Genomic DNA, 17,933 nt, shown 5'->3' with positions numbered 1-17,933 from the left:
GTATGTAATTTTGTCAGTCGTTGTAGCTTTGGGAAATCTAAAGGTAATGAGTCAAAGGATTGCCTTTTGTGTATTTGTCAGAATGGCCGAGCGGTCTAAGGCGCCAGACTTAAGATAAACAATCTTCCTAATTAAGGGGCATTCTGGTCTTTGAAGAGAGGCGTGGGTTCGAATCCCACTTCTGACATGTGTTTTCCGAAGACTGACAAAGCATTTGACCAACTGAATGGTGTTTCCCTAGTACCGTAGGCTAACGTTACATCAGTACTCAATAGCCTGTATGTAATTTTGTCTGTCGTTGTAGCTTTGGGAAAGCTGAAGGTAATGAGTCAAAGGATTTCCTTTTATGTATTTGTCAGAATGGCCGAGCGGTCTAAGGCGCCAGACTCAAGGTAATCAACCTTCCTAATTAAGGGGCATTCTGGTCTCTGAAGAGAGGCGTGGGTTCGTACCCCACTTCTGACATGTGTTATCCGAAGACTGACAAAGCATTTGATTAAATGAATGGTTTTTCCCTAGTGCTGCAGGTTAACGTTACATCAGTATTAAATAGCCTGTATGTAATTTTGTCAGTCGTTGTAGCTTTGGGAAAGCTGAAGGTAATGAGTCAAAGGATTGCCTTTTGTGTATTTGTCAGAATGGCCGAGCGGTCTAAGGCGCCAGACTTAAGATAAACAATCTTCCTAATTAAGGGGCATTCTGGTCTCTGAAGAATGGCATGGGTTCGAATCCCACTTCTGACATGTGTTTTCCGAAGACTGACAAAGCATTTGATTAAATGAATGTTTTTTCCCTAGTGCTGCAGGTTAACGTTACATCAGTATTAAATAGCCTGTATGTAATTTTGTCAGTCGTTGTAGCTTTGGGAAAGCTGAAGGTAATGAGTCAAAGGAATTCATTTTACGTATTTGTCAGAATGGCCGAGCGGTCTAAGGCACCAGACTCAAGGTAATCAACCTTCCTAATTAAGGGGCATTCTGGTCTCTGAAGAGAGGCGTGGGTTCGAATCCCACTTCTGACATGTGTTTTCCGAAGACTGACAAAGCATTTGATTAAATGAATGGTTTTTCCCTAGTGCTGCGGGTTAACGTTACATCAGTATTAAATAGCCTGAATGTAATTTTGTCAGTCGTTGTAGCTTTGAGAAAGCTGAAGGTAATGAGTCAAAGGATTTCCTTTCATGTGTTTGTCAGAATGGCCGAGCGGTCTAAGGCGCCAGACTCAAGGTAATCAACCTTCTTAATTAAGGGGCATTCTGGTCTCTGAAGAGAGGCGTGGGTTCTGACATGTGCTTCCCGAAGACTAACGAAGCGTTTGACCGACTCAATGGTTTTTCCCTAGTGCCGTAGATTAACGTTACATCAGTACTCAATAGCCTGTATGTAATTTTGTCAATCATTGTAGCTTTTCGAAATCTAAAGGTAATGAGACAAAGGATTTCCTTTTATGTATTTGTCATAATGGCCGAGCGGTCTATGGCGCCAGACTCAAGTTAATCAACCTTCCCAATTAAGGGGCATTCTGGTCTCTGAAGAGAGGCTTGGGTTCGAATCCCACTTCTGACATATGTTTTCCGAAGACTGACAAAGCATTTGATTAAATGAATGGTTTTTCCCTAGTGCTGCAGGTTAACGTTACATCAGTATTAAATAGCCTGTATGTAATTTTGTCAGTCGTTGTAGCTTTGGGAAAGCTGAAGGTAATGAGTCAAAGGAATTCATTTTACGTATTTGTCAGAATGGCCGAGCGGTCTAAGGCACCAGACTCAAGGTAATCAACCTTCCTAATTAAGGGGCATTCTGGTCTCTGAAGAGAGGCGTGGGTTCGAATCCCACTTCTGACATTTGCTTCCCGAAGACTAACGAAGCGTTTGACCGACTCAATGGTTTTTCCCTAGTGCCGTAGATTAACGTTGCAACAGTACTCAATAGCCTGTATGTAATTTTGTCAATCATTGTAGCTTTTCGAAATCTAAAGGTAATGAGACAAAGGATTTCTTTTTATGTATTTGTCAGAATGGCCGAGCGGTCTAAGGCGCCAGACTCAAGGTAATCAACCTTCCTAATTAAGGGGCATTCTGGTCTCTGAAGAGAGGCGTGGGTTCGAATCCCACTTCTGACATGTGCTTCCCGAAGACTAACGAAGTGTTTGACCGACTCAATGGTTTTTCCCTAGTGCTGTAGATTAACGTTACATCAGTATTCAATAGCCAGTGTTTAATTTTGTCAGTCATTGTAGCTTTGGGAAATCTGAAGGTAATGAGACAAAGGATTTCCGTTTATGTATTTTTCAGAATGGCCGAGCGGTCTAAGGTGCCAGACTTAAGATAATCAACCTTCCTAATTAAGGGGCATTCTGGTCTCTGAAGAGAGGCGTGGGTTCGAATCCCACTTCTGACATTTGCTTCCCGAAGACTAACGAAGCGTTTGACCGACTCAATGGTTTTTCCCTAGTGCCGTAGATTAACGTTGCATCAGTACTCAATAGCCTGTATGTAATTTTGTCAATCATTGTAGCTTTTCGAAATCTAAAGGTAATGAGACAAAGGATTTCCTTTTATGTATTTGTCAGAATGGCCGAGCGGTCTAAGGCGCCAGACTCAAGGTAATCGACCTTCCTAATTTAGGGGCATTCTGGTCTCTGAAGAGAGGCGTGGGTTCGAATCCCACTTCTGACATGTGTTTTCCGAAGACTGACAAAGCATTTGTTTAAATGAATGGTTTTTCCCTAGTGCTGCAGGTTAACGTTACATCAGTATTAAATAGCCTGAATGTAATTTTGTCAGTCGTTGTAGCTTTGAGAAAGCTGAAGGTAATGAGTCAAAGGATTTCCTTTCATGTATTTGTCATAATGGCCGAGCGGTCTATGGCGCCAGACTCAAGGTAATCAACCTTCCTAATTAAGGGGCATTCTGGTCTCTGAAGAGAGGCGTGGGTTCAAATCCCACTTCTAACATGTGCTTTCCGAAGACTGACAAAGCATTTGATTAAATGAATGGTTTTTCCCTAGTGCTGCAGGTTAACGTTACATCAGTATTAAATAGCCTGTATGTAATTTTGTCAGTCGTTGTAGCTTTGGGAAATCTAAAGGTAATGAGACAAAGGATTTCCTTTTATGTATTTGTCAGAATGGCCGAGCGGTATAAGGTGCCAGACTTATGATAATCAATCTTCCTAATTAAGGGGCATTCTGGTCTCTGAAGAGAGGCGTGGGTTCGAATCCCACTTCTGACATGTGTTTTCCGAAGACTGACAAAGCATTTGACCAACTGAATGGTTTTTCCCTAGTACCGTAGGCTAACGTTACATCAGTACTCAATAGCCTGTATGTAATTTTGTCTGTCGTTGTAGCTTTGGGAAATCTGAAGGTAATGAGACAAAGGATGTCCTTTTATGTATTTGTCAGAATGGCCGAGCGGTCTAAGGCGCCAGACTCAAAATAATCAACCTTCCTAATTAAGGGGCATTCTGGTCTCTGAAGAGAGGCGTGGGTTCGAATCCCACTTCTGACATTTGCTTCCCGAAGACTAACGAAGCGTTTGACCAACTCAATGGTTTTTCCCTAGTGCCGTTGATTAACGTTACATCAGTACTCAATTGCCGGTATTTAATTTTGTCAGTCATTGTAGCTTTGGGAAATATGAAGGTAATGAGACAAAGGATGTCCTTTTATGTATTTGTCAGAATGGCCGAGCGGTCTAAGGCGCCAGACTCAAGGTAATCTACCTTCCTAATTAAGGGGCATTCTGGTCTCTGAAGAGAGGCGTGGGTTCGAATCCCACTTCTGACATGTGTTTTCCGAAGACTGACAAAGCATTTGATTAAATGAATAGTTTTTCCCTAGTGCTGCAGGTTAACGTTACATCAGTATTAAATAGCCTGAATGTAATTTTGTCAGTCGTTGTAGCTTTGGGAAAGCTGAAGGTAATGAGTCAAAGGATTTCCTTTTATGTATTTGTTAGAATGGCCGAGCGGTCTATGGCGCCAGACTCAAGGTAATCAACCTTCCTAATTAAGGGGCATTCTGGTCTCTGAAGAGAGGCGTGGGTTCGAATCCCACTTCTGACATGTGCTTCCCGAAGACTGGCAAAGCATTTGACCAACTGAATGGTTTTTCCCTAGTACCGTAGGCTAACGTTACATCAGTATTCAATACCCTGAATGTAATTTTGTCAGTCATTGTAGCTTTGGGAAATCTGAAGGTAATGAGACAAAGGATTTCGTTTTATGTGTTTGTCAGAATGACCGAGCGGTCTAAGGCGCCAGACTCAAGATAATCAACCTTCCTAATTAAGGGGCATTCTGGTCTCTGAAGAGAGGCGTGGGTTCGAATCCCACTTCTGACATGTGCTTTCCGAAGACTGACAAAGCATTTGACCAACTGAATGGTTTTTCCCTAGTACCGTAGGCTAACGTTACATCAGTACTCAATACCCTGAATGTAATTTTGTCAGTCATTGTAGCTTTGGGAAAACTGAAGGTAATGAGTCAAAGGATTTCCTTTTATGTATTTGTCAGAATGGCCGAGCGGTCTAAGGCGCCAGACTCAAGATAAACAATCTTCCTAATTAAGGGGCATTCTGGTCTCTGAAGAGAGGCGTGGGTTCGAATCCCACTTCTGACATGTGCTTTCCGAAGACTGACAAAGCATTTGACCAACTGAACGGTTTTTCCCTAGTACCGTAGGCTAACGTTACATCAGTACTCAATTCCCTGAATGTAATTTTGTCAGTCATTGTAGCTTTGGGAAAGCTGAAGGTAATGAGTCAAAGGATTTCCTTCTATGTATTTGTCATAATGGCCGAGCGGTCTATGGCGCCAGACTCAAGGTAATCAACCTTCCCAATTAAGGGGCATTCTGGTCTCTGAAGAGAGGCGTGGGTTCGAATCCCACTTCTGACATGTGTTTTCCGAAGACTGACAAAGCATTTCATTAAATGAATGGTTTTTCCCTAGTGCTGCAGGTTAACGTTACATCAGTATTAAATAGCCTGTATGTAATTTTGTCAGTCGTTGTAGCTTTGGGAAAGCTGAAGGTAATGAGTCAAAGGATTTCCTTTTATGTATTTGTCAGAATGGCCGAGCGGTCTAAGGCGCCAGACTTAAGATAAACAACCTTCCTAATTAAGGGGCATTCTGGTCTCTGAAGAGAGGCGTGGGTTCGAATCCCACTTCTGACAAGTGCTTTCCGAAGACTGACAAAGCATTTGACCAACTGAATGGTTTTTTCCTAGTACCGTAGGCTAACGTTACATCAGTACTCAATACGCTGAATGTAATTTTGTCAGTCATTGTAGCTTTGGGAAAGCTGAAGGTAATGAGTCAAAGGATTTCCTTTTATGTATTTGTCATAATGGCCGAGCGGTCTATGGCGCCAGACGCAAGGTAATCAACCTTCCTAATTAAGGGGCATTCTGGTCTCTGAAGAGAGGCGTGGGTTCGAATCCCACTTCTGACATTTGCTTCCCGAAGACTAACGAAGCGTTTGACCAACTCAATGGTTTTTCCCTAGTGCCGTAGGTTAACGTTACATCAGTACTCAATTGCCTGTATGTAATTTTGTCAGTCGTTGTAGCTTTGGGAAATCTAAAGGTAATGAGACAAAGGATTTTCTTTTATGTATTTGTCAGAATGGCCGAGCGGTATAAGGTGCCAGACTTATGATAATCAATCTTCCTAATTAAGGGGCATTCTGGTCTTTGAAGAGAGGCGTGGGTTCGAATCCCACTTCTGACATGTGTTTTCCGAAGACTGACAAAGCATTTGACCAACTGAATGGTGTTTCCCTAGTACCGTAGGCTAACGTTACATCAGTACTCAATAGCCTGTATGCAATTTTGTCTGTCGTTGTAGCTTTGGGAAAGCTGAAGGTAATGAGTCAAAGGATTTCCTTTTATGTATTTGTCAGAATGGCCGAGCGGTCTAAGGCGCCAGACTCAAGGTAATCAACCTTCCTAATTAAGGGGCATTCTGGTCTCTGAAGAGAGGCGTGGGTTCGAACCCCACTTCAGACATGTGTTATCCGAAGACTGACAAAGCATTTGATTAAATGAATGGTTTTTCCCTAGTGCTGCAGGTTAACGTTACATCAGTATTAAATAGCCTGTATGTAATTTTGTCAGTCGTTGTAGCTTTGGGAAAGCTGAAGGTAATGAGTCAAAGGATTGCCTTTTGTGTATTTGTCAGAATGGCCGAGCGGTCTAAGGCGCCAGACTTAAGATAAACAATCTTCCTAATTAAGGGGCATTCTGGTCTTTGAAGAGAGGCGTGGGTTCGTACCCCACTTCTGTATGTAATTTTGTCTGTCGTTGTAGCTTTGGGAAATCTGAAGGTAATGAGACAAAGGATGTCCTTTTATGTATTTGTCAGAATGGCCGAGCGGTCTAAGGCGCCAGACTCAAGGTAATCAACCTTCCTAATTAAGGGGCATTCTGGTCTCTGAAGAGAGGCGTGGGTTCGAATCCCACTTCTGACATGTGCTTCCCGAAGACTAACGAAGTGTTTGACCGACTCAATGGTTTTTCCCTAGTGCTGTAGATTAACGTTACATCAGTACTCAATAGCCGGTATTTAATTTTGTCAGTCATTGTAGCTTTGGGAAATCTGAAGGTAATGAGACAAAGGATTTCCTTTTATGTATTTGTCAGAATGGCCGAGCGGTCTAAGGTGCCAGACTTAAGATAATCAACCTTCCTAATTAAGGGGCATTCTGGTCTCTGAAGAGAGGCGTGGGTTCGAATCCCACTTCTGACATTTGCTTCCCGAAGACTAACGAAGCGTTTGACCGACTCAATGGGTTTTCCCTAGTGCCGTAGATTAACGTTGCATCAGTACTCAATAGCCTGTATGTAATTTTGTCAATCATTGTAGCTTTGGGAAAGCTGAAGGTAATGAGTCAAAGGATTTCCTTTTATGTATTTGTCAGAATGGCCGAGCGGTCTAAGGCGCCAGACTCAAGGTAATCAACCTTCCTAATTAAGGGGCATTCTGGTCTCTGAAGAGAGGTGTGGGTTCAAATCCCACTTCTGACATGTGCTTCCCGAAGACTAACGAAGCGGTTGACCGACTCAATGGTTTTTCCCTAGTGCCGTAGATTAACGTTACATCAGTACTCAATAGCCGGCATTTAATTTTGTCAGTCATTGTAGCTTTGGGAAATCTGAAGGTAATGAGACAAAGGATGTCCATTTATGTATTTGTCAGAATGGCCGAGCGGTCTAAGGCGCCAGACTCAAGGTAATCAATCTTCCTAATTAAGGGGCATTCTGGTCTCTGAAGAGAGGCGTGGGTTCGAATCCCGCTTCTGACATGTGTTTTCCGAAGACTGACAAAGCATTTGACCAACTGAATGGTTTTTCCCTAGTACCGTAGGCTAATGTTACATCAGTACTCAATACCCTGAATGTAATTTTGTCAGTCATTGTAGCTTTGGGAAAGTTGAAGGTAATGAGTCAAAGGATTTCCTTTTATGTATTTGTCATAATGGCCGAGCGGTCTATGGCGCCAGACTCAAGGTAATCAACCTTCCCAATTAAGGGGCATTCTGGTCTCTGAAGAGAGGTGTGGGCTCGAATCCCACTTCTGACATGTGCTTCCCGAAGACTAACGAAGCGGTTGACCGACTCAATGGTTTTTCCCTAGTGCCGTAGATTAACGTTACATCAGTACTCAATAGCCGGCATTTAATATTGTCAGTCATTGTAGCTTTGGGAAATCTGAAGGTAATGAGACAAAGGATGTCCATTTATGTATTTGTCAGAATGGCCGAGCGGTCTAAGGCGCCAGACTCAAGGTAATCAACCTTCCTAATTAAGGGGCATTCTGGTCTCTGAAGAGAGGCGTGGGTTCGAATCCCACTTCTGACATGTGTTTTCCGAAGACTGACAAAGCATTTGACCAACTGAATGGTTTTTCCCTAGTACCGTAGGCTAATGTTACATCAGTACTCAATACCCTGAATGTAATTTTGTCAGTCATTGTAGCTTTGGGAAAGTTGAAGGTAATGAGTCAAAGGATTTCCTTTTATGTATTTGTCATAATGGCCGAGCGGTCTATGGCGCCAGACTCAAGGTAATCAACCTTCCTAATTAAGGGGCATTCTGGTCTCTGAAGAGAGGCGTGGGTTCGAATCCCACTTCTGACATGTGCTTCCCGAAGACTAACGAAGCGTTTGACCGACTCAATGGTTTTTCCCTAGTGCAGTAGATTAACGTTACATCAGTACTCAATAGCCGGTATTTAATTTTGTCAGGTTAACGTTACATCAGTATTAAATAGCCTGAATGTAATTTTGTCAGTCGTTGTAGCTTTGGGAAAGCTGAAGGTAATGAGTCAAAGGATTTCCTTCTATGTATTTGTCATAATGGCCGAGTGGTCTATGGCGCCAGACTCAAAGTAATCAACCTTCCCAATTAAGGGGCATTCTGGTCTCTGAAGAAAGGCGTGGGTTCGAATCCCACTTCTGACATGTGTTTTCCGAAGACTGACAAAGCATTTCATTAAATGAATGGTTTTTCCCTAGTGCTGCAGGTTAACGTTACATCAGTATTAAATAGCCTGTATGTAATTTTGTCAGTCGTTGTAGCTTTGGGAAAGCTGAAGGTAATGAGTCAAAGGATTTCCTTTTATGTATTTGTCAGAATGGCCGAGCGGTCTAAGGCGCCAGACTTAAGATAAACAACCTTCCTAATTAAGGGGCATTCTGGTCTCTGAAGAGAGGCGTGGGTTCGAATCCCACTTCTGACAAGTGCTTTCCGAAGACTGACAAAGCATTTGACCAACTGAACGGTTTTTTCCTAGTACCGCAGGCTAACGTTACATCAGTACTCAATACGCTGAATGTAATTTTGTCAGTCATTGTAGCTTTGGGAAAGCTGAAGGTAGTGAGTCAAAGGATTTCCTTTTATGTATTTGTCATAATGGCCGAGCGGTCTATGGCGCCAGACTCAAGATAATCAACCTTCCTAATTAAGGGGCATTCTGGTCTCTGAAGAGTGGCATGGGTTCGAATCCCACTTCTGACATTTGCTTCCCGAAGACTAACGAAGCGTTTGACCAACTCAATGGTTTTTCCCTAGTGCCGTAGATTAACGTTACATCAGTACTCAATTGCCGGTATTTAATTTTGTCAGTCATTGTAGCTTTGGGAAATCTAAAGGTAATGAGACAAAGGATGTCCTTTTATGTATTTGTCAGAATGGCCGAGCGGTCTAAGGCGCCAGACTCAAGATAATCAACCTTCCTAATTAAGGGGCATTCTGGTCTCTGAAGAGAGGCGTGGGTTCAAATCCCACTTCTGACATGTGCTTCCCGAAGACTAACGAAGCGGTTGACCGACTCAATGGTTTTTCCCTAGTGCCGTAGGCTAACGTTACATCAGTACTCAATACCCTGAATGTAATTTTGTCAGTCATTGTAGCTTTGGGAAATCTGAAGGTAATGAGACAAAGGATGTCCTTTTATGTATTTGTCAGAATGGCCGAGCGGTCTAAGGCGCCAGACTCAAGGTAATCAACCTTCCTAATTAAGGGGCATTCTGGTCTCTGAAGAGAGGCGCGGGTTCGAATCCCACTTCTGACATGTGTTTTCCGAAGACTGACAAAGCATTTGACTAAATGAATGGTTTTTCCCTAGTGCTGCAGGTTAACGTTACATCAGTATTAAATAGCCTGTATGCAATTTTGTCAGTCGTTGTAGCTTTGGGAAAGCTGAAGGTAATGAGTCAAAGGATTTCCTTTTATGTATTTGTCAGAATGGCCGAGCGGTCTAAGGCGCCAGACTTAAGATAAACAATCTTCCTAATTAAGGGGCATTCTGGTCTCTGAAGAGTGGCGTGGGTTCGAATCCCACTTCTGACATTTGCTTCCCGAAGACTAACGAAGCGTTTGACCAACTCAATGGTTTTTCCCTAGTGCCGTAGGTTAACGTTACATCAGTACTCAATAGCCTGTATGTAATTTTGTCAGTCATTGTAGCTTTGGGAAATCTGAAGGTAATGAGACAAAGGATGTCCTTTTATGTATTTGTCAGAATGGCCGAGCGGTCTAAGGCGCCAGACTCAAGATAATCAACCTTCCTAATTAAGGGGCAATCTGGTCTCTGAAGAGAGGCGTGGGTTCGAATCCCACTTCTGACATGTGTTTTCCGAAGACTGACAAAGCATTTGACCAACTGAATGGTGTTTCCCTAGTACCGTAGATTAACGTTACATCAGTACTCAATAGCCGGTATTTAATTTTGTCAGTCATTGTAGCTTTGGGAAATCTGAAGGTAATGAGACAAAGGATGTCCTTTTATGTTTTTGTCAGAATGGCCGAGCGGTCTAAGGCGCCAGACTCAAGATAATCAACCTTCCTAATTAAGGGGCATTCTGGTCTCTGAAGAGAGGTGTGGGTTCAAATCCCACTTCTGACATGTGCTTCCCGAAGACTAACGAAGCGGTTGACCGACTCAATGGTTTTTCCCTAGTGCCGTAGATTAACGTTACATCAGTACTCAATAGCCGGCATTTAATTTTGTCAGTCATTGTAGCTTTGGGAAATCTGAAGGTAATGAGACAAAGGATGTCCATTTATGTATTTGTCAGAATGGCCGAGCGGTCTAAGGCGCCAGACTCAAGGTAATCGACCTTCCTAATTAAGGGGCATTCTGGTCTCTGAAGAGAGGCGTGGGTTCGAATCCCGCTTCTGACATGTGTTTTCCGAAGACTGACAAAGCATTTGACCAACTGAATGGTTTTTCCCTAGTATCGTTGGCTAATGTTACATCAGTACTCAATACCCTGAATGTAATTTTGTCAGTCATTGTAGCTTTGGGAAAGTTGAAGGTAATGAGTCAAAGGATTTCCTTTTATGTATTTGTCATAATGGCCGAGCGGTCTATGGCGCCAGACTCAAGGTAATCAACCTTCCTAATTAAGGGGCATTCTGGTCTCTGAAGAGAGGCGTGGGTTCGAATCCCACTTCTGACATGTGCTTCCCGAAGACTAACGAAGCGTTTGACCGACTCAATGGTTTTTCCCTAGTGCTGTAGATTAACGTTACATCAGTACTCAATAGCCGGTATTTAATTTTGTCAGGTTAACGTTACATCAGTATTAAATAGCCTGTATGTAATTTTGTCAGTCGTTGTAGCTTTGGGAAAGCTGAAGGTAATGAGTCAAAGGATTGCCTTTTGTGTATTTGTCAGAATGGCCGAGCGGTCTAAGGCGCCAGACTTAAGATAAACAATCTTCCTAATTAAGGGGCATTCTGGTCTCTGAAGAGTGGCATGGGTTCGAATCCCACTTCTGACATTTGCTTCCCGAAGACTAACGAAGCGTTTGACCAACTCAATGGTTTTTCCCTAGTGCCGTAGATTAACGTTACATCAGTACTCAATTGCCGGTATTTAATTTTGTCAGTCATTGTAGCTTTGGGAAATCTGAAGGTAATGAGACAAAGGATGTCCTTTTATGTATTTGTCAGAATGGCCGAGCGATCTAAGGCGCCAGACTCAAGATAATCAACCTTCCTAATTAAGGGGCATTCTGGTCTCTGAAGAGAGGCGTGGGTTCAAATCCCACTTCTGACATGTGCTTCCCGAAGACTAACGAAGCGTTTGACCGACTCAATGGTTTTTCCCTAATGCCGTAGGCTAATGTTACATCAGTACTCAATACCCTGAATGTAATTTTGTCAGTCATTGTAGCTTTGGGAAATCTGAAGGTAATGAGACAAAGGATGTCCTTTTATGTATTTGTCAGAATGGCCGAGCGGTCTAAGGCGCCAGACTCAAGATAATCAACCTTCCTAATTAAGGGGCATTCTGGTCTCTGAAGAGAGGCGTGGGTTCGAATCCCACTTCTGACAAGTGCTTTCCGAAGACTGACAAAGCATTTGACCAACTGAATGGTTTTTTCCTAGTACCGCAGGCTAACGTTACATCAGTACTCAATACGCTGAATGTAATTTTGTCAGTCATTGTAGCTTTGGGAAAGCTGAAGGTAATGAGTCAAAGGATTTCCTTTTATGTATTTGTCATAATGGCCGAGCGGTCTATGGCGCCAGACTCAAGATAATCAACCTTCCTAATTAAGGGGCATTCTGGTCTCTGAAGAGAGGCGTGGATTCGAATCCCACTTCTGACATTTGCTTCCCGAAGACTAACGAAGCGTTTGACCAACTCAGTGGTTTTTCCCTAGTGCCGTAGGTTAACGTTACATCAGTACTCAATTGCCTGTATGTAATTTTGTCAGTCGTTGTAGCTTTGGGAAATCTAAAGGTAATGAGACAAAGGAGTTCCTTTTATGTATTTGTCAGAATGGCCGAGCGGTATAAGGTGCCAGACTTATGATAATCAATCTTCCTAATTAAGGGGCATTCTGGTCTCTGAAGAGAGGCGTGGGTTCAAATCCCACTTCTGACATGTGCTTCCCGAAGACTAACGAAGCGGTTGACCGACTCAATGGTTTTTCCCTAGTGCCGTAGGCTAACGTTACATCAGTACTCAATACCCTGAATGTAATTTTGTCAGTCATTGTAGCTTTGGGAAATCTGAAGGTAATGAGACAAAGGATGTCCTTTTATGTATTTGTCAGAATGGCCGAGCGGTCTAAGGCGCCAGACTCAAGGTAATCAACCTTCCTAATTAAGGGGCATTCTGGTCTCTGAAGAGAGGCGCGGGTTCGAATCCCACTTCTGACATGTGTTTTCCGAAGACTGACAAAGCATTTGACTAAATGAATGGTTTTTCCCTAGTGCTGCAGGTTAACGTTACATCAGTATTAAATAGCCTGTATGTAATTTTGTCAGTCGTTGTAGCTTTGGGAAAGCTGAAGGTAATGAGTCAAAGGATTTCCTTTTATGTATTTGTCAGAATGGCCGAGCGGTCTAAGGCGCCAGACTTAAGATAAACAATCTTCCTAATTAAGGGGCATTCTGGTCTCTGAAGAGTGGCATGGGTTCGAATCCCACTTCTGACATTTGCTTCCCGAAGACTGACAAAGCATTTGAATAGAAATGACAGATGTGAGAGATTTGGACTGGAAAATTCAATGATGCAATATTGCATTAGATTAATAAAGCAAACCAAAACAGGTGAGTGTGCAGGGTTGCCGGGAAACGCCCACTCACCTGTGGCAAATCTAGTGGCACCATACAGCTGGATGATGCTGGTGGTGAAAGCAGCAGCTGCCATGCCTGTGTACTACTTATCAAACAGAACCGACTGTTTTGATGATTTACCTTTTTACTGAAATGTGTGAGATTTTTCAGACATCCTACAAATCAACTTCAAATCCAGAAGGGGGACGTCATTTCACAGATTAACGTTCCTGTCACTATTCAGGAGAGCCTAATTTCGGTGTATGGACAATCATAACTTGAGTATTCTATTATACATTATCTATCACAACGTGGGGGTGGCATGGTGGTGCAGTGGTTAGCACTGCTGCCTTCCACACCTGGGTTCGAGTCCCTGTCTGCATTCCATGTGTGTGGAGTTTGCATGTTCTCCCTGTCGTCATGGGGTTTCCTCCAGATACTCTGGTCCCACCCACATTCCAAAAACAAGCTGAGGCTGCTTAGTCACCAAATTGCCCATAGGTGTGTATGTCCAACAATGGGTTGGCACCCCATCCTGGGTTGCTCCCTGACTTGCGCTCATAGGCTCCAAACCCCGCTGTGACCCCAAATAGGACCGGCATTTACAAGAAATGGATGGATGTCTCTGTGTTCACTTGCATGTGAAACTTCAAATGATGCCACTCACTCCGTTACCTGTCAGCTGAGGAGCCAGGTGCCAGGATGCACCCAGGAGTCACAAGAACATCCAACGCTTCATTTCTCACAGAAGCCAGTGTAAAAGGTTCCCAGGAGACAACAGGTCAGGTTAGTCTCTCTTCCTTCTCGCCTCAAGCTCTGTTTGCCCAGCTGATCCCAGGCTTGCTCCTTTCCCATCCAAAACACTTTCACCAAATCTCACTTCACATTTACTCGGGGTTTTTGTTTCAGTCAAACAGCCACACCACACACCTTCCTATAAATGCAATCCAAACCCTTCCTACTTATATAATGGGCTCTCAGATTGACCTTGAAAGGTGGAGCCAGAATACATCCAGCAATCTCTGCTACAGCTTAACATTATCAAACACTACTAGGCATCTTTTTAATAAACCCATTAACGGTTTCCTCTCTGAGGACTGAGGCCGCAAACAGCAAGAGATTGAACACAAATCCATTCAGGCTAATGTTATGGCCAAAATAATTAAGAAGTCGTTATTGTTGTTAGATCTAGGCCCTAGATCTAACAACAATAATGACTTATTAATTCTTTTGGCCGTGACATTTCAAGTTTTGACTTTTTATGCCCTAGATTCTAGGGCATAAAAAGTCAAAACTTGAAACACACATAAATGACTCTAATGTAGCAAATTCTCCTAAATTATTCGTACCAGTTAGATAGTACTCAAGAATATGCTCATATGAACAGCCTATGCCTTTAATAAAAAATATTAGCCCCCAATAGCCATCTAAGGCTATTAAAATGCATTACTCACTGCTAGATACATGACTGCATTCACATTTAGTTTCAGATATTTGTGTGTCTGTAGTTGTATCATTTCTGTACTGGCGTTTATTGTTTTTCTAGTCTGTGATAGCCGGGGTTTGAAGGCCGCCAAGTTCAGTAACAGGTGATCTTGGCCAATGCCGCTTCTAAATGCCGTAATCCCCGTGACTGTGTACTGCTGCATGCACTCATGTGCATCTCAGCCAATGGGACCTTACATAACTCACTGCTGCCTGAAATCCCTGTCAAACGTAACATGGTCAACGACAATGGCAAGACTTTAGCATTTCCACAATCTTAATCGGGACTGCTTTTAAAATACAACGGTGGCTGTACATTTTTAAAAATTTATTTGACATCACATTAACAAACATCACAGTGGGTTTCTAAACAAATATATTAACATTATTTGTTCTCTACACTGGAACGTTTGGAAACAGATTAAACAGAACAAGACAAGGAGTGTGTTTGTCAGTCATTATCTTAACAGAGGACTGAAGGCACCCTATTAATTTTGCTTCTTGCAGTGTGTGGATTAGCTCTCATGAGTTTTTGTTCTGTTTACTCAGGCCTAATATACTGTTCTGTCACCCAGAACCTGTCAGTCAGATGGACCTGTTTAAGTCCAGCATTTATAAATAAAAAAAAGCACATTTTATAAATTGTACTTTTGTAGAAAAGGCCAAAACTGAAAAGTGACCCATTAGTGATGGAATGTAGCATTGGAAAAATACAAGGTACATTTCTATCAGCTCAGCTCATACAGTGCAGCTTAGATAGGTAACCCTTTCCAACAGTCAGTCCTGCTGGTCTAATTCTCTAAATCCATTCCCAGACTATTCAACGCTTCGTATCAGCAACTGGCAACATAAAAATGTCACATGTGGCTTTTATATAAAACATTATACACCTATATAAAAGCGTGGTAAATCACTGCATGTCATCCTTACATAAATAGGCAGATCTGTTATAACTGAATTCATCCGCTATAGGCCCTCTCACTTCTTCCGCCGATTTTGAGTCTTCACCTCTTCAAGTTCCTTCTCCATTAGGTGAGACTCAGCTGTGGTTTCAGACAGCTGATGAAAAGGAGGCCATTTCAGAACCAGGGAGATCCCCTCCATACACACACACACACACACACGTAAGAAGTGTCTTTCCACAGTGAAATGGAAACGAATCACAGCGAAGTGGTGTGGGATGCAGCCGCTCACCATGTCCAGCAGGATGTCGACCTTCAGCCTCAGCAGGTTGTTCTCCTCCTCCAGCTGCAGGTTGCGCTTCTTCAGCCTCTGCATTTCCCTCCCTGACACACTGCCTCCGGACTCTGAGGAGACACACGCACAGTTCAGACCATGGTGGAGGAAGAACACACCCCAGGATTCTTTATCAGGACACAGCCACCCTCCCAATTCACTCACAAACATAAGTATAGGCAAAATCATAGCACTATAATCAGAATTACTAAAGTCTTCAAAGCAAGTGGATGCTCTCAGGATTTCCTAATTATAATGATGTCTTGTGTGATTCTGGATAAAATTTTGGGTGTTTCTCAATATGTGTACTTAACTGTATTTCTGTTCTTGTTTTATATCATTTTCCATTGCTGAAGACCAGTTCCAATACTCAAGAACAGAAGTACAGAGGACAGTAAAAAAATCCCCAGATGCCGTTCTTGCCTAGCCTCAAAAATCAAGGATGCATTGGTTACTTCCTCCCTCAACTACAATAATCCCATGATTCACTGCACCCCAAGTTTGTTCTTGGATGGCAAGTCAGCAACAATGTTTGCGTTCGAGAAACATACTCTCTCTTTACCTGAGATCCACTGTCCCTCCTCGAACTTCAAACTCTGGTCACCAAGGTTGATTACAGGGGCACCATACTCCAGACCTAATTCTATCTCCCTGGTGGACCGGTCCAGCTGGGTTAAGAAGCAAAAATACAACAAGAGATTAATTATGTTCTGCCATGGCGTTCACATATCCCGGGTGAAGAAATAAACTCCAGATGGCTTACTGTGTGCAGATTGGACAAAGAGGCGGACTTCCGAGGAGGGGTCTTCTTAGGGCTGAAGGTGTTGCCGAACAGAGGCATCGTGGGTGGGGGAGCCACTATCACACAGTGTACAATAAACCGATATTTAAGCGACAATAATTAATTCAAAAACCATTAAACACATGCTATGAATTAAATTAAAATTTAGAAGTGAGAAATGCCGAGGCGAGTCATCATTGGGTATGCAGATACTGGCTTTTCAGCTTGTTACCTGTAAGACTTGTTAACTTTTTATTTAGGGTCTTGGACGTTAAAATGACAATTTTGCGCCGTGTGTTGTTCATTGACTATCACATACGAAAAGAAAACCGTGGTCAAATAGACCACAAAGCGGATAATCCGACTTAATACCTGCACACGTACATCCCTTTATCGATGTAATTTTACGTTGGCAAAATTAAACGAAACAGCTCGGGAAAACTGTCTAACAAAAAAGGAAGTTTATCATATATCTGCAGACGACAATACCGTAAGGACAGACTATCTAAACGTTATACAGTATCACTGCCGCCGTGTTATCTCGCTTGCTAAGAAACAGTTGTTACACCGTTAAGCCGTTTCTAGCTATGATAAAGGCACATAAAAGGATCGAAAACGCAGTTCGAGCAACTGAAAAACCGTCAGTTTGTGCATGCGTTTCATTACGTTACATCAAATATTAGATTAAATAATGTAAAACAACTTACAAGCAGTCTTCTAACACAAATGTAGCATGCTCTAAACAACTCCAACTAGGCTGAATTCAACACGGAAAATCCTATTTTCTTGTTCTAGATGGAAATTCTATATGTTACATTATTATTGTTGTTACCACTTATCAAATCTGCAGAAAGCAGAACATATTTTTAATAGTATTTTTCTATGTTTAGAGTAGAGTAATACAAAATATACTATAAAATTTTGTAATTAAAGTGTTCCGACACCCCTCTCCAAAAGATTGAATAGAAGCGCCCACAAACGCTTAAGTCCGGAAGTCTCCGCAGTCGCCATGGTGATGGCGTCACCCTGTATTTAAATTAGCTTTTTATAAATTAGCCGTCGTGCTAAGAAAATAATATGATAATATAACAAAACTTAAACACTTATAGTCTTTTAATAATGAATAACAAAGGGCTTCGTAATATTATATGTTGCTTTAGATTATCATCTGATTATTATTCTTAAATAGCCTACTTAATTAAAATGCTGCAATTACCTAATGTCAGTTTTTTCGATTGTTCTGGAACATTTCTTAAATGATAATTAACATGTGCAAAACAACGAGTGTAAACCACACACCATAATGTCACTACTGCATAGCAGTTTCTCATTGCTTTACCCAAATTTCCA

The 17,933-nt window shown here is 42.3% G+C and overlaps 1 protein-coding gene and 39 non-coding genes across 40 annotated transcripts; 39 read left to right on the top strand and 1 right to left on the bottom strand.

The window, feature by feature from the left end:
- The first annotated feature begins 76 nt into the window (after positions 1-76).
- On the top strand, positions 77-187 carry trnal-uaa (transfer RNA leucine (anticodon UAA)). The gene is made up of 2 exons: positions 77-114; positions 142-187. It is a non-coding gene; the product is annotated as a tRNA-Leu (tRNA).
- Positions 188-354: 167 nt separating this feature from the next.
- trnal-caa (transfer RNA leucine (anticodon CAA)) lies at positions 355-465 on the top strand. The gene is made up of 2 exons: positions 355-392; positions 420-465. It is a non-coding gene; the product is annotated as a tRNA-Leu (tRNA).
- Positions 466-632: 167 nt separating this feature from the next.
- Positions 633-743, top strand: trnal-uaa (transfer RNA leucine (anticodon UAA)). Its single transcript has 2 exons — positions 633-670; positions 705-743. It is a non-coding gene; the product is annotated as a tRNA-Leu (tRNA).
- A 167-nt stretch (positions 744-910) lies between these two features.
- On the top strand, positions 911-1,021 carry trnal-caa (transfer RNA leucine (anticodon CAA)). Its single transcript has 2 exons — positions 911-948; positions 976-1,021. It is a non-coding gene; the product is annotated as a tRNA-Leu (tRNA).
- A 711-nt stretch (positions 1,022-1,732) lies between these two features.
- On the top strand, positions 1,733-1,843 carry trnal-caa (transfer RNA leucine (anticodon CAA)). The gene is made up of 2 exons: positions 1,733-1,770; positions 1,798-1,843. It is a non-coding gene; the product is annotated as a tRNA-Leu (tRNA).
- Positions 1,844-2,010: 167 nt separating this feature from the next.
- On the top strand, positions 2,011-2,121 carry trnal-caa (transfer RNA leucine (anticodon CAA)). Its single transcript has 2 exons — positions 2,011-2,048; positions 2,076-2,121. It is a non-coding gene; the product is annotated as a tRNA-Leu (tRNA).
- A 167-nt stretch (positions 2,122-2,288) lies between these two features.
- On the top strand, positions 2,289-2,399 carry trnal-uaa (transfer RNA leucine (anticodon UAA)). Its single transcript has 2 exons — positions 2,289-2,326; positions 2,354-2,399. It is a non-coding gene; the product is annotated as a tRNA-Leu (tRNA).
- Positions 2,400-2,566: 167 nt separating this feature from the next.
- On the top strand, positions 2,567-2,677 carry trnal-caa (transfer RNA leucine (anticodon CAA)). The gene is made up of 2 exons: positions 2,567-2,604; positions 2,632-2,677. It is a non-coding gene; the product is annotated as a tRNA-Leu (tRNA).
- Positions 2,678-3,122: 445 nt separating this feature from the next.
- Positions 3,123-3,233, top strand: trnai-uau (transfer RNA isoleucine (anticodon UAU)). Its single transcript has 2 exons — positions 3,123-3,160; positions 3,188-3,233. It is a non-coding gene; the product is annotated as a tRNA-Ile (tRNA).
- A 167-nt stretch (positions 3,234-3,400) lies between these two features.
- On the top strand, positions 3,401-3,511 carry trnal-caa (transfer RNA leucine (anticodon CAA)). Its single transcript has 2 exons — positions 3,401-3,438; positions 3,466-3,511. It is a non-coding gene; the product is annotated as a tRNA-Leu (tRNA).
- A 167-nt stretch (positions 3,512-3,678) lies between these two features.
- trnal-caa (transfer RNA leucine (anticodon CAA)) lies at positions 3,679-3,789 on the top strand. The gene is made up of 2 exons: positions 3,679-3,716; positions 3,744-3,789. It is a non-coding gene; the product is annotated as a tRNA-Leu (tRNA).
- Positions 3,790-3,956: 167 nt separating this feature from the next.
- trnal-caa (transfer RNA leucine (anticodon CAA)) lies at positions 3,957-4,067 on the top strand. Its single transcript has 2 exons — positions 3,957-3,994; positions 4,022-4,067. It is a non-coding gene; the product is annotated as a tRNA-Leu (tRNA).
- A 167-nt stretch (positions 4,068-4,234) lies between these two features.
- Positions 4,235-4,345, top strand: trnal-caa (transfer RNA leucine (anticodon CAA)). The gene is made up of 2 exons: positions 4,235-4,272; positions 4,300-4,345. It is a non-coding gene; the product is annotated as a tRNA-Leu (tRNA).
- A 167-nt stretch (positions 4,346-4,512) lies between these two features.
- trnal-caa (transfer RNA leucine (anticodon CAA)) lies at positions 4,513-4,623 on the top strand. The gene is made up of 2 exons: positions 4,513-4,550; positions 4,578-4,623. It is a non-coding gene; the product is annotated as a tRNA-Leu (tRNA).
- A 167-nt stretch (positions 4,624-4,790) lies between these two features.
- trnal-caa (transfer RNA leucine (anticodon CAA)) lies at positions 4,791-4,901 on the top strand. The gene is made up of 2 exons: positions 4,791-4,828; positions 4,856-4,901. It is a non-coding gene; the product is annotated as a tRNA-Leu (tRNA).
- A 167-nt stretch (positions 4,902-5,068) lies between these two features.
- On the top strand, positions 5,069-5,179 carry trnal-uaa (transfer RNA leucine (anticodon UAA)). Its single transcript has 2 exons — positions 5,069-5,106; positions 5,134-5,179. It is a non-coding gene; the product is annotated as a tRNA-Leu (tRNA).
- A 445-nt stretch (positions 5,180-5,624) lies between these two features.
- On the top strand, positions 5,625-5,735 carry trnai-uau (transfer RNA isoleucine (anticodon UAU)). The gene is made up of 2 exons: positions 5,625-5,662; positions 5,690-5,735. It is a non-coding gene; the product is annotated as a tRNA-Ile (tRNA).
- Positions 5,736-5,902: 167 nt separating this feature from the next.
- Positions 5,903-6,013, top strand: trnal-caa (transfer RNA leucine (anticodon CAA)). The gene is made up of 2 exons: positions 5,903-5,940; positions 5,968-6,013. It is a non-coding gene; the product is annotated as a tRNA-Leu (tRNA).
- A 350-nt stretch (positions 6,014-6,363) lies between these two features.
- On the top strand, positions 6,364-6,474 carry trnal-caa (transfer RNA leucine (anticodon CAA)). The gene is made up of 2 exons: positions 6,364-6,401; positions 6,429-6,474. It is a non-coding gene; the product is annotated as a tRNA-Leu (tRNA).
- Positions 6,475-6,641: 167 nt separating this feature from the next.
- Positions 6,642-6,752, top strand: trnal-uaa (transfer RNA leucine (anticodon UAA)). Its single transcript has 2 exons — positions 6,642-6,679; positions 6,707-6,752. It is a non-coding gene; the product is annotated as a tRNA-Leu (tRNA).
- Positions 6,753-6,919: 167 nt separating this feature from the next.
- Positions 6,920-7,030, top strand: trnal-caa (transfer RNA leucine (anticodon CAA)). Its single transcript has 2 exons — positions 6,920-6,957; positions 6,985-7,030. It is a non-coding gene; the product is annotated as a tRNA-Leu (tRNA).
- Positions 7,031-7,197: 167 nt separating this feature from the next.
- trnal-caa (transfer RNA leucine (anticodon CAA)) lies at positions 7,198-7,308 on the top strand. The gene is made up of 2 exons: positions 7,198-7,235; positions 7,263-7,308. It is a non-coding gene; the product is annotated as a tRNA-Leu (tRNA).
- Positions 7,309-7,753: 445 nt separating this feature from the next.
- On the top strand, positions 7,754-7,864 carry trnal-caa (transfer RNA leucine (anticodon CAA)). Its single transcript has 2 exons — positions 7,754-7,791; positions 7,819-7,864. It is a non-coding gene; the product is annotated as a tRNA-Leu (tRNA).
- Positions 7,865-8,031: 167 nt separating this feature from the next.
- Positions 8,032-8,142, top strand: trnal-caa (transfer RNA leucine (anticodon CAA)). Its single transcript has 2 exons — positions 8,032-8,069; positions 8,097-8,142. It is a non-coding gene; the product is annotated as a tRNA-Leu (tRNA).
- A 213-nt stretch (positions 8,143-8,355) lies between these two features.
- On the top strand, positions 8,356-8,466 carry trnal-caa (transfer RNA leucine (anticodon CAA)). Its single transcript has 2 exons — positions 8,356-8,393; positions 8,428-8,466. It is a non-coding gene; the product is annotated as a tRNA-Leu (tRNA).
- A 167-nt stretch (positions 8,467-8,633) lies between these two features.
- On the top strand, positions 8,634-8,744 carry trnal-uaa (transfer RNA leucine (anticodon UAA)). Its single transcript has 2 exons — positions 8,634-8,671; positions 8,699-8,744. It is a non-coding gene; the product is annotated as a tRNA-Leu (tRNA).
- A 445-nt stretch (positions 8,745-9,189) lies between these two features.
- Positions 9,190-9,300, top strand: trnal-caa (transfer RNA leucine (anticodon CAA)). Its single transcript has 2 exons — positions 9,190-9,227; positions 9,255-9,300. It is a non-coding gene; the product is annotated as a tRNA-Leu (tRNA).
- Positions 9,301-9,467: 167 nt separating this feature from the next.
- Positions 9,468-9,578, top strand: trnal-caa (transfer RNA leucine (anticodon CAA)). Its single transcript has 2 exons — positions 9,468-9,505; positions 9,533-9,578. It is a non-coding gene; the product is annotated as a tRNA-Leu (tRNA).
- Positions 9,579-9,745: 167 nt separating this feature from the next.
- On the top strand, positions 9,746-9,856 carry trnal-uaa (transfer RNA leucine (anticodon UAA)). The gene is made up of 2 exons: positions 9,746-9,783; positions 9,811-9,856. It is a non-coding gene; the product is annotated as a tRNA-Leu (tRNA).
- A 167-nt stretch (positions 9,857-10,023) lies between these two features.
- trnal-caa (transfer RNA leucine (anticodon CAA)) lies at positions 10,024-10,134 on the top strand. Its single transcript has 2 exons — positions 10,024-10,061; positions 10,089-10,134. It is a non-coding gene; the product is annotated as a tRNA-Leu (tRNA).
- Positions 10,135-10,301: 167 nt separating this feature from the next.
- trnal-caa (transfer RNA leucine (anticodon CAA)) lies at positions 10,302-10,412 on the top strand. The gene is made up of 2 exons: positions 10,302-10,339; positions 10,367-10,412. It is a non-coding gene; the product is annotated as a tRNA-Leu (tRNA).
- Positions 10,413-10,579: 167 nt separating this feature from the next.
- Positions 10,580-10,690, top strand: trnal-caa (transfer RNA leucine (anticodon CAA)). The gene is made up of 2 exons: positions 10,580-10,617; positions 10,645-10,690. It is a non-coding gene; the product is annotated as a tRNA-Leu (tRNA).
- A 167-nt stretch (positions 10,691-10,857) lies between these two features.
- Positions 10,858-10,968, top strand: trnal-caa (transfer RNA leucine (anticodon CAA)). Its single transcript has 2 exons — positions 10,858-10,895; positions 10,923-10,968. It is a non-coding gene; the product is annotated as a tRNA-Leu (tRNA).
- Positions 10,969-11,181: 213 nt separating this feature from the next.
- Positions 11,182-11,292, top strand: trnal-uaa (transfer RNA leucine (anticodon UAA)). The gene is made up of 2 exons: positions 11,182-11,219; positions 11,247-11,292. It is a non-coding gene; the product is annotated as a tRNA-Leu (tRNA).
- A 167-nt stretch (positions 11,293-11,459) lies between these two features.
- On the top strand, positions 11,460-11,570 carry trnal-caa (transfer RNA leucine (anticodon CAA)). The gene is made up of 2 exons: positions 11,460-11,497; positions 11,525-11,570. It is a non-coding gene; the product is annotated as a tRNA-Leu (tRNA).
- A 167-nt stretch (positions 11,571-11,737) lies between these two features.
- Positions 11,738-11,848, top strand: trnal-caa (transfer RNA leucine (anticodon CAA)). The gene is made up of 2 exons: positions 11,738-11,775; positions 11,803-11,848. It is a non-coding gene; the product is annotated as a tRNA-Leu (tRNA).
- A 445-nt stretch (positions 11,849-12,293) lies between these two features.
- On the top strand, positions 12,294-12,404 carry trnai-uau (transfer RNA isoleucine (anticodon UAU)). The gene is made up of 2 exons: positions 12,294-12,331; positions 12,359-12,404. It is a non-coding gene; the product is annotated as a tRNA-Ile (tRNA).
- Positions 12,405-12,571: 167 nt separating this feature from the next.
- trnal-caa (transfer RNA leucine (anticodon CAA)) lies at positions 12,572-12,682 on the top strand. The gene is made up of 2 exons: positions 12,572-12,609; positions 12,637-12,682. It is a non-coding gene; the product is annotated as a tRNA-Leu (tRNA).
- A 167-nt stretch (positions 12,683-12,849) lies between these two features.
- Positions 12,850-12,960, top strand: trnal-uaa (transfer RNA leucine (anticodon UAA)). Its single transcript has 2 exons — positions 12,850-12,887; positions 12,915-12,960. It is a non-coding gene; the product is annotated as a tRNA-Leu (tRNA).
- Positions 12,961-14,879: 1,919 nt separating this feature from the next.
- Positions 14,880-17,544, bottom strand: cby1 (chibby 1, beta catenin antagonist). Its single transcript, XM_023814439.2, has 5 exons — positions 17,291-17,544; positions 16,566-16,660; positions 16,365-16,470; positions 15,761-15,873; positions 14,880-15,625 (listed from the first exon to the last, which is right to left on the bottom strand). Exons 2-5 carry the CDS (start codon positions 16,641-16,643, stop codon positions 15,545-15,547), a joined length of 378 nt encoding a protein of 125 aa, XP_023670207.1. The 5' UTR covers positions 16,644-16,660; positions 17,291-17,544; the 3' UTR covers positions 14,880-15,544.
- Positions 17,545-17,933: the final 389 nt, after the last annotated feature.

Source organism: Paramormyrops kingsleyae, chromosome 5 (assembly GCF_048594095.1).
Source record: "Paramormyrops kingsleyae isolate MSU_618 chromosome 5, PKINGS_0.4, whole genome shotgun sequence".
NCBI classification, from domain to species: Eukaryota; Metazoa; Chordata; class Actinopteri; order Osteoglossiformes; family Mormyridae; genus Paramormyrops; species Paramormyrops kingsleyae.
The sequence above is the reverse complement of the archived record's forward strand: the minus strand, read 5'-3'. Positions and strand labels throughout refer to the sequence as shown.

Bases quoted from the DNA above. Each gene is read 5' to 3' on its own strand.
- cby1 (XM_023814439.2), bottom strand. From the start codon at position 16,643: ATGCCTCTGTTCGGCAACACCTTCAGCCCTAAGAAGACCCCTCCTCGG. The intron at 16,471-16,565 runs GTAAGCCATCTG...TTCTTAACCCAG, and splicing joins CTTTGTCCAATCTGCACACA to CTGGACCGGTCCACCAGGGA. The intron at 15,874-16,364 runs GTAAAGAGAGAG...GTGTCTCCTCAG, and splicing joins GGAGGGACAGTGGATCTCAG to AGTCCGGAGGCAGTGTGTCA.